The sequence below is a fragment of the Zalophus californianus genome, chromosome 3 (assembly GCF_009762305.2).
Source record: "Zalophus californianus isolate mZalCal1 chromosome 3, mZalCal1.pri.v2, whole genome shotgun sequence".
Taxonomy (NCBI): Eukaryota; Metazoa; Chordata; class Mammalia; order Carnivora; family Otariidae; genus Zalophus; species Zalophus californianus.
This window is the reverse complement of record NC_045597.1, coordinates 75,066,643-75,082,103: the sequence shown is the minus strand read 5'-3', so window position 1 is coordinate 75,082,103 and position 15,461 is coordinate 75,066,643. Positions and strand designations below refer to the sequence as shown.

The 15,461-nt window shown below is 36.1% G+C and overlaps 1 protein-coding gene across 13 annotated transcripts in view; it reads right to left on the bottom strand.

Annotated features, from left to right (window-relative positions):
* LOC113919824 (phospholipid-transporting ATPase IB-like) overlaps window positions 1–15,461 on the bottom strand; it is a 237,857-nt gene that overhangs the window by 93,322 nt on the left and 129,074 nt on the right. For all 13 annotated transcript variants that reach the window (XM_027589591.2, XM_027589588.2, XM_027589592.2 and 10 more), the window contains 2 exons: window positions 10,337–10,401; window positions 4,517–4,689 (listed from right to left, as the gene is read on the bottom strand). In XM_027589591.2, coding sequence (XP_027445392.1) covers window positions 4,517–4,689; window positions 10,337–10,401 — 238 coding nt within the window. The remainder of the gene's footprint in view (window positions 1–4,516; window positions 4,690–10,336; window positions 10,402–15,461) is intronic.

Genomic DNA, 15,461 nt, shown 5'->3' with positions numbered 1-15,461 from the left:
GAGAAATCTACTCAGGATAGGAAAAAAGTCAATATGCTGTTTCAGAGCACAAAAGTGATAAGAAAACACAGCCCTAAAAAATAGTTTTAGGAATTCAAAACAGACATTAAACAGTTCATTTCTACTCTTCTCATCCGAATGGACATCTTTACTTTCCAAAAATAGTATTTTACATGTCAACTCTCATTTTGATTTTTAATCTATAACATGGAACCAAATAACAAATTCAACAATAATTTATAAAGAACACGTAATAGATCCCAACCTATAAAAGACTCGAGTCCCATTTGAGTAATTCAAAAATTGCAGTACTTTTATCATCTATTTTCATGGATTAAAAATATACAGAGATAAATAAACAAATTGGCTGGAATAATGTCATGGTTTTTCCATGGGCACATACTATTGACTTCTTTATCAATATAATCAGTGTGAGGAATAAAAAATAAAATGGTTTCCACTCAAAATTTGGGTTAAATAGGTGACGAAGATTAAGGAGTGCACAGGTGATGAGCACCGGCTGATGTATGGGAGGGTTGAATCACTATATTGTACGTCTGAAACTGTATTACACTATATGTTAACTAACTAGAATTTAAATAAAAGCCTTTTAAAAATTGTAAAATAGATTCAACATATTGTACAGCACAGATGTTTTCTTAGATATATAAACAAGTGTTTTTGCTATATTTGTGCTTGCAATTTGCTGAGTAAGCTACTTAAAGGTAACCTCATATTCAGCAATTATTATTTATTCAACAAATATTTATGTCCCTACTATGAGCTAGGCACAATCCTTGATAGAGAAGATAGAGCAGAAAATAAAATATATAAATATCCCTGCCTTCATGAAGTTTACATTGCAGTGGAGAGGAGACAGACAATAAACCAAGTAAGTAAAACAAAAATTATGGCATATAGTGATAAGAATTATGGGGAAAATAACTCTACAGCTTCATAAATTGACTTTTAAAAAATAATTTTTCTCTTTTAATTATGTTCACCTGAGTGCCACTGATGAAGCAATTATAACAAATACTGTATGACACCCTCCAACTATCTAAACTTTTTTATTTCTAAGTGACATTCAGTAAGCAAATTGTTGGTTAAATTTTTAAGAAAACTTTCTATACCTGTTAATGGCATATAAGGACACTGGACAATTTCCTTCAATAAGAAAACAAGTGTGGAACTGGAAAAAATGATTAAAAGCAAGTATTTCATCTCACCAGAAAAATGACCAAAGGTGGAAAAGAACTTGAGACATGTTTATTCATGAAAAGATATTACTGTATCAGGTAAGTGCAGCAAGTTTGTGACCTCCTTTCCTGGAGGTGTTTGTATTCCCCTGACCTGGGAGTGGGGCAAGAATCTACAGATTTACTATCTGGACATGGTGGATATGGTTTGGAGCAGATGATGATCACCCACATCTTTATCAACTGGGGTGGCTCTCTTAGTTCAGGGAGGGCAAAAAATCAGATAGAAATTTAACAGGGAGATTTTTGCAACAAAAGAATCATGGGAGCATTGAGATAATAAACTTTCTACATATTCTGGATGGACCACTAAATTAAGGATATGCAGGGAACAGCCTAGAGAGGCTGCAACCTGTTAGACTTCTGAAAGCATTGCTCCAACCACATATAGCCCTGGCAGCAGAGGTAGAAGTCTTAGAGTTTGAATTGTTGAGGCACAAACTTGTCCAAGTAATTGGGTGAAGACTCAACTCTGCAGACAAAAACTTCAAAGCAGCATTATAAATATGTTCATAGAATTGAAATAAAATACGTCCGAAGAATCAAAGAAAATTGTAACAATTATGAGTCAACAAACAGCATATCCCAGCAGAAGAATGGAAACTATATTAAAAAATAGAAATTCTAGGGATGAAATGAAAAATGTACTTCATGAACTTAACATCAGATCTGAGATAGTGGAAGGAATCAGTGAATTTGAAGTCACATCAATAGAAAATATGCAATACAAAAAGAAAAGAGGGAAAATTAAAAATGCAGTGGCGGTGCCACAAGTCAACATCAATCATTCACTCATGTATATGATCGGAGTCCTGAAAGTAAAGGAAATCAAAAGTAGAAAGAAAAAAAACCTTGAAAAAATAATGATTGAAATTTTCCAATCTAGTAAAAACAAAACAAAACGTTAATTTAGGGATCCCCTGAATCCAAAGGAGAACAAATATAATAAGAACCATGTATAGAGCCAGCATTGCCAAACAACTGAAACCAAGTAACAAAGAAAGTATCTGGAAAGAAGGAAGAGGAAAATGATTTGTCACATACAGGGTAACAACAGTGCAAACTTCTCATCAGAAACAAGGAAGCCAGAAGACAACAGAATGACAAAGTACCAAGGGGAAAAAAAAATAAACCTAGTATTTTATTTGAAAATAGCTTTAACTTAGAAATCAGTAAGAGAAAGGGATATAGGAAAGACCCAAATGTGTTGAGATTGAGATTGAGATATCACAATCTATGGGATCCTGGGATTGAGGCTGGGGTCAGACTCCCTGCTTAGCAGGGAGTCTGCTTCTCCCTCTCCCTCTGCCCATCCCCCGGCTTGTGCTTGCCCTTTCTCTCTCTCTTTCTCTCTCAAATAAATAAAATCTTAAAAAAAAGAAATAAAAATAAAATTCATAAAATTTTGAAGCCATGAAGAATGTTAGAAACAGACTCTGCTCTCCTCCCCTACCACCACTCCCTTTGTAAGTTACAGTTTCAACCAGTTCCATACCAAATTGCTTTCCTCAGTTCAGGATATAGCTCAGTCAACAGACTTCAGTTTTGTATTCATTTATGTTTACTGTTCATCTAATGGGATGAACAGTCCCTTTAATGACTTAAAGGGATGAAGTGACTAAGTGGAGAAACTAAGGCAATGAACCACTTAAACCTGGATCATTGAGAGTTGCTGTCATGGTTGGCCAATGAGTGACCCCTGCAGAAGCTGGACAGGGAGGAGAGTGAGGTCAAGTTGGACATTTCCCTGCTCCTCCCTGCCATGTCTTCTCCAGGGGGCTATGTCTATCGACCACAGCTCGAGGCTCCTCTAGAAGCAGTCCCCTCTGCAGGGTTCTCTCTTTGCAGCTACAGTGACTACTTCCCTCCTCCGATCCCTTTGGACCTAGGGGTATATCGGCTCTTTCCACTGTTACCAGCATGTATATAATCCCTTTGTTTTCCTCTTGGGCTCCTGAAAGCAAGTATCTTTCAGAGCCAAACATGATGTCCCATTTGCTGAGATTTCTGGGAAAAAGCATATGTGAATCTTCTCCTGCATGCAATCATTTGAGGTTGTGAAGCTTGGGTCTCTCAACCCCCAACTTGCTGCCAAAAGGGTATCTGGCCTGGGGATAAAGCCTGCACCAGGTGAATCAAAAGGGAGACACCATTTGAACTCTACATCAAACCACAAGTAAAGCCAGATTTAGGACAAACCACTAATAGTTCATTGCAAGCCAACTGCTGGAATATCCATCCTTGGTGGCAAAATGTTCTCTCCTCTCTGTTTCTTCAGTAGGTCCTCTCATTGCTTCCTCCAGCATGAGTAGGAAGTTTGAGTAAGAAAAAGTGAGCATTCCTTAAAATATTGGTATGATGCAAAATGAAAACTGGGCAATTAAATCTAAATAGTTAAAAGAAACAAAAAAATTGGTGAATTGACTATTGATGAATTTTCTTGCTTCCCTTGAAGTCAGCTTTACCTATAGAATTTTCAGTTATGCGAGCCAATAAATTCCCTTTTTGCCCAAGCTGGACTTGAATTCAGTTATCCATTATTTTTTTTTTTCAGTTCTAACTGATGGAAGACTAAATCACAAAGAATCCTAAAGGCTAAACTACAGTCATGACAAGTGAGGGTGGAGTGAAGAACAGAAGGTGCTGAATTTTTGTAGCAGATGCTGAATGAATGTGAACGCAGGAGGACATCTAAGGGAAACATTTGAAGCATATAAGGAACTCAATTGATTGAGGAGCAAATCTATATTAATACTTAGAAGTTCAAAGCATCAAGATGTTTTAATAATTGGTCCATTTAATATTTTCATTCAGGAGCAAGAAACAACTATTCTGTACCTAGTTTCATTATTTTCTTAGTTCCAGCCAACTTTCTTGTACATGTTTTGCCTTTTTAAATTGATGTTTTAACTTGCACTAATACTGATAATTTCATTTTCCTCTAGACATCGGTGGATTTTTTTCAGATTTGCCCCTCACTATAAATAGAGGGCTTTTGTTCTTACTAAAGACATCTTTCATCTGGTCAATACATCACTAAACAATTTATCACTGAAAAATTATAATCTGCTTTCTAGTAACATCTTAAGCCTGACAATTAAAATTAAATTCAGATATCTCTCTTCAATTTCAGCATATATTTTACTAATAAGTAACTTTGCTTCTACAAAAACTTGTATTTCCATGTCCACATTTTCTTTATATAAACAGTGTTAAAGATAGCAGGGAGGGAAAAAGAACAGTGAATATATCCTTACCTACAGCATAATACTGCTCTACATGAGAGGGCCAAATTGAGGAAGCTCCTCTTAATTTCAGAATGGAGGGCATACTTCAGTGTTTCACCATCAATGATGAGGGCCAGGTCATTTTCTTTACCTAGCCGGGTTCCAAGAGCTTCACAGTTCTGAGTAACTGCTTGTTGTGTTGCCTAAAACAAAGGTGGGGGGAGGGAATAACTTTATTTTTCTCATTTTAAATATAAATGAAAACACTTTCTGAATCAAGATGGTAAACTGAGGCATATTTTTACCTCATTCTTTCCTTCAAATAGCTCACTGAAATTAAAAAGTAAATAACATGAAAAGAAGATTGACATCATTTGTCATCAGTGAAATGCCAATTGAAACCACAATGAGATAATACTTCATATCCATTAACATGACTAGAATCAAAAAGTGAGATAATAAGTGTTGATTGGGATATAGAGAAATGCAAAATTCCCATACACTGCTGTTGGGAAGGTAAAATGGTGTAGCCACCTTGGAAAATAGTCTGACAGTTCCACAGATGGGTAAACATGGAGTTTACCCATGACCCAGCAATTCCACTCATACATATATATACCCAAGACAAATGAAAACAAGTGTCTACACAAAACTTGTATGTTTATAGCAGCACTATTCACAACTGCCTAAAAGTTATAACAACCTAATGAATGGATAAACAAAATATGGTATATCCATATAATGGAATATTCTTTGGCTATAAAAAGGTTATGAGGTATTAATTCATGCTACGACATGAAGGAACCTTGAAAATGTGGTAACTAAAGAAGCCAGTCACAAAATCTGTATGCTATTATGATTCAATTCACATGAAAGTTGAGAATAAACAAACCCATAGAGACAAAAAATAGATTAGTGTTTGTTCAGGGTGGGGGAAGGAGGATGAGAGAGATGATTAACTAAAGAGTAGGGAGATTCTTATCAGAGAAAGACATGTATCATATGACCTCGCTGATATGAGGAATTTTTAACCTCAGGAAACAAACTGAGGGTTGCTGGAGTGGTGGGGGGTGGGAGGGATGGGGTGGCTGGGTGATAGACATTGGGGAGGGTATGTGCTATGGTGAGCGCTGTGAATTGTGCAAGACTGTTGAATCACAGATCTGTACAAAAAGAAGATAGCAGGAGGGGAAGAATGAAGGGGAGTAAGTCGGAGCGGGAGACGAACCATGAAAGACGATGGACTCTGAAAAACAAACAGGTTTCTAGAGGGGAAGGGGGGTGGGGGTTAGCCTGGTGATGGGTATTAAAGAGGACACATTCTGCGTGGAGCACTGGGTGTTATGCACAAACAATGAATCATGGAACACTAGGGCGCCTGGGTGGCTCAGTTGGTTAAGTGAATGCCTTCAGCTCAGGTCATGATCCTGGAGTCCCAGGATCGAGTCCCGCATCAGGCTCCCTGCTCAGCGGGGAGTCTGCTTCTCCCTCTGACCCTCTTCCCTCTCGTGCTATCTCTCATTCTCTCTCTCAAATAAATAAAATAAAATCTTAAAAAAAAAAGAATCATGGAACACTACATCAAAAACTAGTGATGTAATGTATGGTGATTAACATAACAATAAAAAATTTTAAAAAAAGCAGGGAGATTCTTTTAGAGTTGATGAAAGTGTTCTAAAAGTTGACTGTGGTGACGGTTGCATATATAAGTGAAAATACTAAAACAGATTGAATTGTACACATTAAACAAATTTTATGTGATGTGGATTATATCTCAATAAAGCTGTTTTTTAAAAGGTACAGAAGAGTGAATTCATATCAGTTGGAAAATATGGATGGATGTTAATAGCATATCAGAAAGTTCAGAAAATTTTTGAGAAAAATGTCAAAGGTGGGAACAAAATAATGAGTGTACTCTACAAAACTGAGTCTCAGCCTCCTAAGGGAGAAATAAAGAAGTTGTAAAGACTCATCACTCAATTTAAGATGTGTGGGCATCACCTCCCTTAGCTTATTTTCCTCACCCAAATTTTCCTTCCTTCATAATTCACATAAACTGTTGGAAGCTCAAAATTTTAGAGAAATGACTCCTCATGCCAGTAGCAGAGTGGAAAATTCAGGAATTTTAAGGAAAATATGTAATAAAATTTTAAGTTATATAGATTAATTCTAAAAAAAATTTCTTCATCAAATACAAGTAAAATAAAATATATCAGTTACCATTTTCTATTGAAACATTAGGGAAATAATAAGTTTGCCAAAATATTTCTTGATTCTTACCAACTCTGTTTTACTTCTATGACTGTGTGAAATGAATGCCATAAAATACTAAATCATATTTAAAAGCTTATTTATTTTATTTAACTCTAATTTTCAGGTATATTCAATGATCTACAGAAATCAGAGATTTTTTTTATGATCTCCCCTAAACATATTAATAAATGAAATTTTAAGAAAATGTGCCACCTGGGGAAAATTTTTAAAGCATAACAGGCATCAAGCACCAAAACCTTTAATGAAAAAATCCTCCTCCCTATTTTTCTCAGAAGGTCTTCATTACTCAATACTCATTACTCAAATGAAATAACTGTTTTTCCCAAAAATAAAGTTACTTTAATAATCCTTGAATTACTGAAGGCTTTATAAACCTGAAGGTCTAATAACAGATGGAATTCAAACACTTTAAATTTGAGTTCATGCTGTGTAGGAACTATGAGGTATTACATATATGTGTGTGTGTGTGTGTGTATAATATATGTGATATATATATATCATATTAAACATTTCTACTTCTGCTTTTTCTACACAGTGGACTGCATATCCCATCAATGATCTCAAGTGACTATTTTGTTGCCCCAAAATAATCTGGCAAAATTGAAGTTTTCCTCACTTTAATAATTCTTCTCATATTTCATTTGGTTAGTGAACACAAAACTTGGTGCTTTTCTAGCTAACATATTGTTTTCAATTTTACAGCTTCTTAAAACAAGTAAATGCTTGGAGCTAAAGCTATTAGTTTAATGTCTTATTTTTTTCTTCTACTCCTAAATTGGTTCTCTTTACCAGTCCTTCTGTTGCCAATGTTAACAGAAGGTAAAGGTAATTCTTCCAACATGGTTCACTCTAGAACATGAGTACCTGAGTCATTTGCCAACATTAATTATGTAAAATCCTGCAGCACAACCTGTAGCACATTATATGGGAAAATTGCATTATATGCTTCATATGTAAAACAAGTCTATCAGTAACTAAGTAATGATTATTTAAGAATAATGAGTTTTGAAAATGACATGACTCTAAAGTTAACAGGAACTTAAAACATAGAGAAAATCTTAGAGAAACAATGTACCAGGATCACTAGGTAAATCACAATATGTAAGTGACAGAGTTTTCCATAGTAAGCTTCACTAACAAGACTAGCTTCTGGAAAATTCTAACTCATTCATCTAATTACTTATGCAAATTTATTCCTCTCAAAAACTTGAGTACTGTCCCTTGTACAAACTTAAAAGTCAAAAGTTAGTCAAAGGCACTGAAATTTCAACAATGACACATAAAGAGCTTGGATTCACCACTCTCATCCTTATAGAAAAAAGCTGAACAAAGTGAAAACCAACCTTCTTTGGACCTATCAGAGATAGGTGAGATCACATGACAAACTTCCACCAGAAATCTGAAGAGACAAGGGAATACAGAGAATCACAGCTGAGCTCTGTTTAACTGGAGCAGAAGGTAATACTAGAGTCAAAAACTGGTAGGAACACTTAACTGGTAATTTTGAGGAACTGATGTAGGCTGAGTATGGGTTACCACGAAAATGAGACACTCCTTGGGTTGCAATCTTGATGGGTAAAGACTCACATTTTTGTGGATTTACTTCTAGAAACCTCACCAGGTTCTTATGGAGAAAAGCCAAGAAAAATTCCCCTCATGGTTCAGGCAGGAGGAGGGGGAAAGCGACCATTTTGATATATGTTCAGAGCATTCTCCATAATGAAAGCCTAGTCTCCAAAGTTAAAAACTTTACCAGAGTCTTATCCCACCTAAAGGGAAGGGTATTTACCCAATTCTAGCCTCCTCTAACCTCCCTGTCTCACCCAACGGGAGAAAGATGCTAAGAAATGCTTATAAAGACACAGGGGCACAGGCTCACTAAAAGACTGAGATTTAATCATAAGATCACTTCTCTTCCCACACACCTTACCACACACCAATGGGGTCCCAGTATAGTAACAGTGCATTACACATGAAAGAACTGTGAGGTGCGGATCTATTTAAGGAGGAGTTCTTAGGGAAACCCAAAGACAACAAGGGGGACTAAACAATGACACTAGAGGAATTTGGAGCTTCTCATGTGTATAGCTGCAGCAAACATTAAATACAGCCAGATTACCATAAGACTTCACATTAAAGGCCTTTACCACAATTTCTCTTACCACATTCATCACATTCAGCTTTCAACAAAAATTACAAGACTTGCTAAAAGGCAAGAAAAATCACTGTCTGAAGAGCTAAAGCAAGCATCTGAACCAGATTCAAAGATAACACACATTTTTGAAGTATCAGACAGTGAATTTAAAATAAGCTATGATTAACATGTTAAGGACTCTAATGGAAAAATAGACAACATAAAAGAACAAATGGGGAAGATAAGCAGAGAGAAACACTTAAGAAAGAATAAAAATGAAATGCTAGAAATAAAAAAGAAAAAAACACTTAACAGAAATGAAGAGTGCCCTTATTGGGCCCAACAATAGACTGCACAAAGTCTAAAAATTAATGAGCTTAAAGATAAATCAACAGAAATTTCCCAAACTGAAATATAAAGGGAAAAAAAAGAATTAGAAAAAAAAATCCCAGAATGGAATATTCAAGAACTGTGGGACAATTTAAAAGGTCTAACATACAGCTAATTGGAATATCAGAAGGAGAGGAGAAAGAGAACAGAAGGAAAATTTTAAGTACAAATGACTAAGAATGTTCCCAAACTAATAGCAAACACATAACTACAGACCCAGGAAACTTAGAAAACACCAAGCAGGATAAATACCAAAAAATTTACACCTATGCATATCATATTCAAACCACAAAATCAAAGGCAGAAGAAATGTTGAAAGAAGCTAAAGGGAAGAATAAAGTAAAAAACAGCAAGCTTCTCATCAGAAACCATACAGTTGAGAAGAAAGTGTTGAAGGAACAAGAGACACCAACCTAGAATTCTATATCCAGTGTAATTATCCTTCAAATGTGAAAGAGAAATAAAGATTTTTCTCAGACAAAAACTGAGGAAATTCAATGCCAGCTGATCTGCCCCATAAGAAATATTTTTAAAGTTTTTCATGGAGAATAATTATGATATATGTCAGAAACTGAGATCTACATTTTAAAAAAGAAGACTGAAAAGGAATAGATGAAATCTATTTAAAATTTTTTAAATGATAAGAAAATTACACAGTAAAAAATATTTAACAGAAAATAAATGGCTGTAACCATTTAATTTTTAAGGGCAAGGAGGTTCAATATTGGATTACAAAATCCTTTCATTCCTTCAATGTAAATGCCACCTATCTACTCAAACTTTTGATAAAGACTGCTATTTACACATATTTTCTTTTTTTTTTTTTTTTGCATTTTTAAAATCAAAGATTTGAGTGTTGGATTTGGTATGATGTCAGAAGCAGGGGTGATAAAGGACTAGCCTAAGAATGAGGCAAGAAATGGGGACCAGAGGTAATGTTCTAATGGACTTGAGAGTTCAAGGCAACTTATGTAGATTTTAAGGTATGGGGGAACACTGAAGTAACAAATTGGTTACACTCATATTAAATCAAATTTTTAAAAATCACTTACCTCAAATGAGTTTGAATTCAATTGAATATGAGGCATGTGAGCTGATAGCAGTTTACAGGAATATGCTATCAAGAGAGAAATAAACATGTCACATATTTGAAGACTCAATGCCTTCCATGAGTTCATTTTTTAGAGTAAGACATCTATTTATACATTTTCTTCATCAGAGTCTCTGCTTTATGACTAGGTCAAAGCCTAGTAGCTCATCTCAAATACTGAGCAAAAGGTTGTAGATTGAAAAAGTTGAAACATTGCTTCATTTAATCTTAATTGGCAACCTAAATAGAAATGGTTGGGAAGGTGCATATAACTAATGGCTAACTCTGTACTTTTAAATGTCTGTGGATTTTTATTTTTATTATCTTTATATGACATGAGATTCAATTCATGCTTTATAACAATTCCAAGGCTTGAGGAAGACTGCTGTATCAAGTTTTGTTGTATCAAGCTGCTATATCAACAGCATTATGTCTACCGTACTCATAAAATCCTAGGTAGGATTGAAGGAAATAAACTCACCCAATGCTCATAATAACGTTCAATGTGATGATCCAGTGAGACACCTCAGAGAGCATTTTCCAGTTTGAAAACTAAGTCATTCTCACTTTAGAAACTAGACTGAGAATATTTTTGTAAATACGGGATTAGCCTATGAGGGCGCAAATAGAAAATCACATCTGTATCTACAAGAATGAAACTATCTCTGAGATAGATGAACCCTTATCAAAAAAGTTTGAGTCTTTGTAAAAGCAGTCATTTTAAATTCTATGAAGCTGAGGAAACATCTACTAACAGTCCAAAAATGTCACTTTCTTTTCCTCCTATAGGCTCAAAGGGGCACAGTAGGAAGGCTGCTGGATAAATGAAAGGAATTAACCCCACTGTGAAAATAATAGGAAGTAGTGATTTGAGTGTAAGAAGAGAGCCCTGCAAATGTTGAGTGAGTTAGGATAGTATTTTTCTTCCTTCTTACAGGTTCAGTTTTTGTCTCTGAGAACTAATGGTTGTCCTAAGAAGATAGTGCGTGGGTGTTTAATTCGGCATCTGTCCACAAATCCAGGAGACCTGCTCTCCAGAGTGCTGGTTCATCTTCTCCTCTCTCACCCCAGCCATCCTCTCAGCAAAATGGAAGTATGGGGTCCCTTATTCAAAAACCAGGGGGAGGGGGGAGGACAGAATGCCATTATAGATTCTAAAATAGAAAGTTTTTCTCTAAAAATATTTTATACTTAGAAAATGTAACAGGGGTAATGGTGATAGACAAAAAACAACATAAACTTACAAATTGCAAAAAATATATAGTTTTGGTGCCATAATCTTATATAATGCGATAAAAATAAAACTTTATTAATGTGATATCTTGTTGGATCATTAGATTTTTCTCTTACACTTCTGCAAATTCATTTATTCGATCATCAAAACTTATACTTTTAGCAACTTTATTTTCAAACAATATATGTAATTGAAAGCAATGTTTGTCACTCTTGGAAAATGTAAGATTGTAATTTTTGACCATTTTTAATTTTGAGCATCATCTTTCTGATGTAACTATTACTAGAGCTTTTAAGATTTTTTTATAGGCTGTGAGGATATTGTGATGAATTTCTGATATATTATTTTGAAAATTAAATTTTTGTACATTTGTAACTGATGATTCCTATGGAACAAATTTTCTAAAACTAACTGTTCATATAAATCAGTTTCATGTAAATTGGAATTTAATTTAAATGTAAATTTATACACTATCATTTTAATATTTCCTTTGAAATTTCCTGAAACTTGTGGACATCATACAGAAAAGCAAAAGTAGCTTCATGATTTTTATATAATTCAAAATACCTATTTATGTATTCTATTGCAGTCTATCCAATTACAGGAGATAATCACTTTTTAAATGGTCTTCTTCATCAATTATTGGTTCATCTGATGCTTCCTATTTAAACAGTGTCCCCTGCCCCCAGAATGTACTGGTCTTTAAATTTAATTTCTATTTCAAAGCCTGTGGATTTTTTTTTGCCCTATTGCAGTGGTTTTTCAAAACCAGAGATTCTAAACTTTTCAAAGAATTCTAAAGATTTCCTGATATGTTTTATTGCAATGTTCATGTGTCCACCTTCATTTTGTGGTAAGTTACTGACAAAGTTAACTGTCTAAGGTTGGCAGTTTCTCTACCAACCCCCAGGTTGGAGAGTTCATATTTGTGCTGGACACAGACAAGCCAGCCCACTGTGGGTTCTCGAGCTGCCCCCACGAGGAAACTTCCTTTCTCCTGAAGCTGTTGTTGCTGCTGCTGGCTCTCTATAGACAAAGCCAAAGGTCTCCATATATTATGATGAAAATCCAGTCACTATGCAAGCACTGAGTGCTTGCTCGTACCCAGCATTATGTTGGGTGCAAATGAAGATTTACAACAGATATATGATAAGCCTCTAAAACCTAAGGAATCAAAGCTAATGCAAAAAAGAAAAAAAACCCAGCATATTGGTAAGTGAAATATAATAGTATAAATGCTGCTGAGGTCAAGAAGCAGCAGATCATGTTGAATCATGTTGTCAGAAAGTTTCAGAAGTTAATAGAACTAGTAGTCTTAGAAAATAGGCAAAAATGTGACAGTGGTCCTTATATAGTCACTAGTGACCATTGTCAAAAACCAGTCTTGACATACTGATTGCTAAAAGTCACCCTCCTGCCAAATCCTTAGTCAAATTTTGTAATCAGAATCAAGACTATGTTTAGTCTTTTAGCCACAAAAACATTAGCCAACTTGAGCTCCAGGAGAGCTGATGATAATAACTGTCACCACATTCATAAAGGCAGCAGCCAACTTTTCAAAGCCCTTACTGTGTCCAGTACTTTAGAGAGAACTTCACATACATATCTCACTTAATCATCACAACCACCAGAGTTATCATGGTTATCTCCATTTCATTAGTGAGAAAATTGAGGGTTAGAAAAGCCCACAAAAGCACAAGCTCATAAATATAGAGGCAGGAGATTCAGGCTCACAACAGGGTCCTTGGTAACTCTACAGTCTGATTTTCAACCACTGTGCTCTACATTGTCTTCCAAAGATATAAAGATGTCAGCTCTCAGACACAGCTCAATCTTTTTATTTTTGAATCCATCCCCCAGACATTTGAACCATGAAAGTAACATGAGAGCTCTCTAACCAAAGGCTATTGTTTTTCTTGGAAAAAGCTAGAGCTCAGAGAGCTTCTAAGAAAACAAATTATGTCAGCACGGTTTTCAGTTTATACTAAGTTCATGGACTCCATCTTTTAGCTGGTCTCTGCAGGCGTAGCCTCTAAGGGGTGATGATAAAATTTAAGCTGGGACCCAGTATTCAAAAGAGGTCAGGGGACTGTGGGCTGCCTTCAGCCAACAGACATGTTTTGCTTTGCCCTTACAAAGTTTTATACATTTAAGTCAACATCTGTGCATCAGGATATTTCATATCAGAGACAGAATTCCCAATTATCTCTTAAAAACTAAAAACCTAGGTTGCCTGGGCCTCAATCAGTCAAGTGTCCATCTTTCAATTTCCATTCAGATCATGATCTCAGGGTTGTGAGATTGAGCCCCACCTCAGGCCCCACGCCCAGTGTGGAGCCTGTTTAGGATTCTCTCTCTCCCTCTCTCTCTCTGCCCCTCTACACCCTAAATTTTTTTAAAAAATAAAAAAAAAAAACCCTGTGCCAATTGCAGACATTTCCAAAAGGCAAGGATGTACTGGCTGCCCCTTCAGGGACCAGCATCCCCTTGTGGACATTGCCCTTCACTCTTGTCCTGCCTGGTTCTCCCAGATGTTTGCAAGCCCTGCTTTAAGAAACTGGAGAGATTGTTTCCTTTCTTCCTTCAAGTCCACCACAGTTACTAAACAATTTTTTTTAATGAGTGCAATTAGATATAGCAGTTATCTAAGAATCCAGTTATTCTCAGCAAAGAATCCTTCAAGTGAATTAGAGACTTCTACTAACAAAAATAGGTCTCATTCAATAAGGATAAAAATTCCCCTACCAACAACAATGGCTGTGTCTCATCTAGGTTGGGTTTCAGTCCCCAGCTGAGGAGACAGCCAGAGGCTCAGGAAAAACAATCCTCTGCTTGTGGGTCTGGAAAAAGGGATTGGGAGCAATTTAGGAAGGTGATGAGAGAGCAATCATCCTCCTCTGTGGTGCTCTGTCCATTGAGCCCCTTCACAGGATATACACCAAGTTACAGTGGTTGCTGAGTTCATGATTACCAAGAAGCATAGCAAGTCACACTAAAGCCGAAATAGGGGAGACCTGGCAAAAGGAGCATGGTATGCTCTCAAAATTTGCCAGGGGGATAAATGAGTGACTACATCATGGTTGGACTCCTTTGGTGAGTCCTTAATAGTTATGTTAACATCTAGCATTCATGAAGGACTTGTAAGTGCTTCACACCAAGCTAAGCTCTTTACAGGGATTACCTCAAGGTGTCCTTACAACAGTGATATGAGGCCAAAACTATTATTATCCCCATTTTACAGACAAGAAAATTGATGTTTAGAGAGGTTAAGCAGATCCTTCAAAAATAGCCAACCCTTCACTGACTGTTTTCTTCCAGCTACACCCTATTTCTCTGCTCCCCTTCACAGCAAAATTCTGAAAGACTCATCTGCACTCACTACACCCTCATCAGTGAGGGTTGACAGATCAACCTACCAAATGGACCCCAGATTTAGTCCTTCTCTCACATGCCCCATCACATCCTAGTACAAGTCACCAGCATCTCTTGTCTAGACTTTTATGAAGGCTTCCTACCTGATCTCCTGACTTCCATTCAGCCTAGTCTCCATACAAGAACCAAGAGATTGTTTTTAAAATATAAACTAGATCATATTACTCTCTTGCTTAAAACCATACACATTTCTTATTGTGGCCTGACAAGCTTTCATTTCCTATCTTCTTTGCTTTCCTCCCCATATTCCAACCACTCCGGCCTTTCATTTGTTCCTCGAATATGCACATCCCCACACCAGGGCCAATGTGCTCACTATAATCTTTGCCTGGAACACTCATCCCAGAGATCCTTTCAATGCTTGCTCCCTCTTTCCATTTGGGTCTCTGCTTCAAAAGTCACCTTCTTTAGAGGTGTTCTA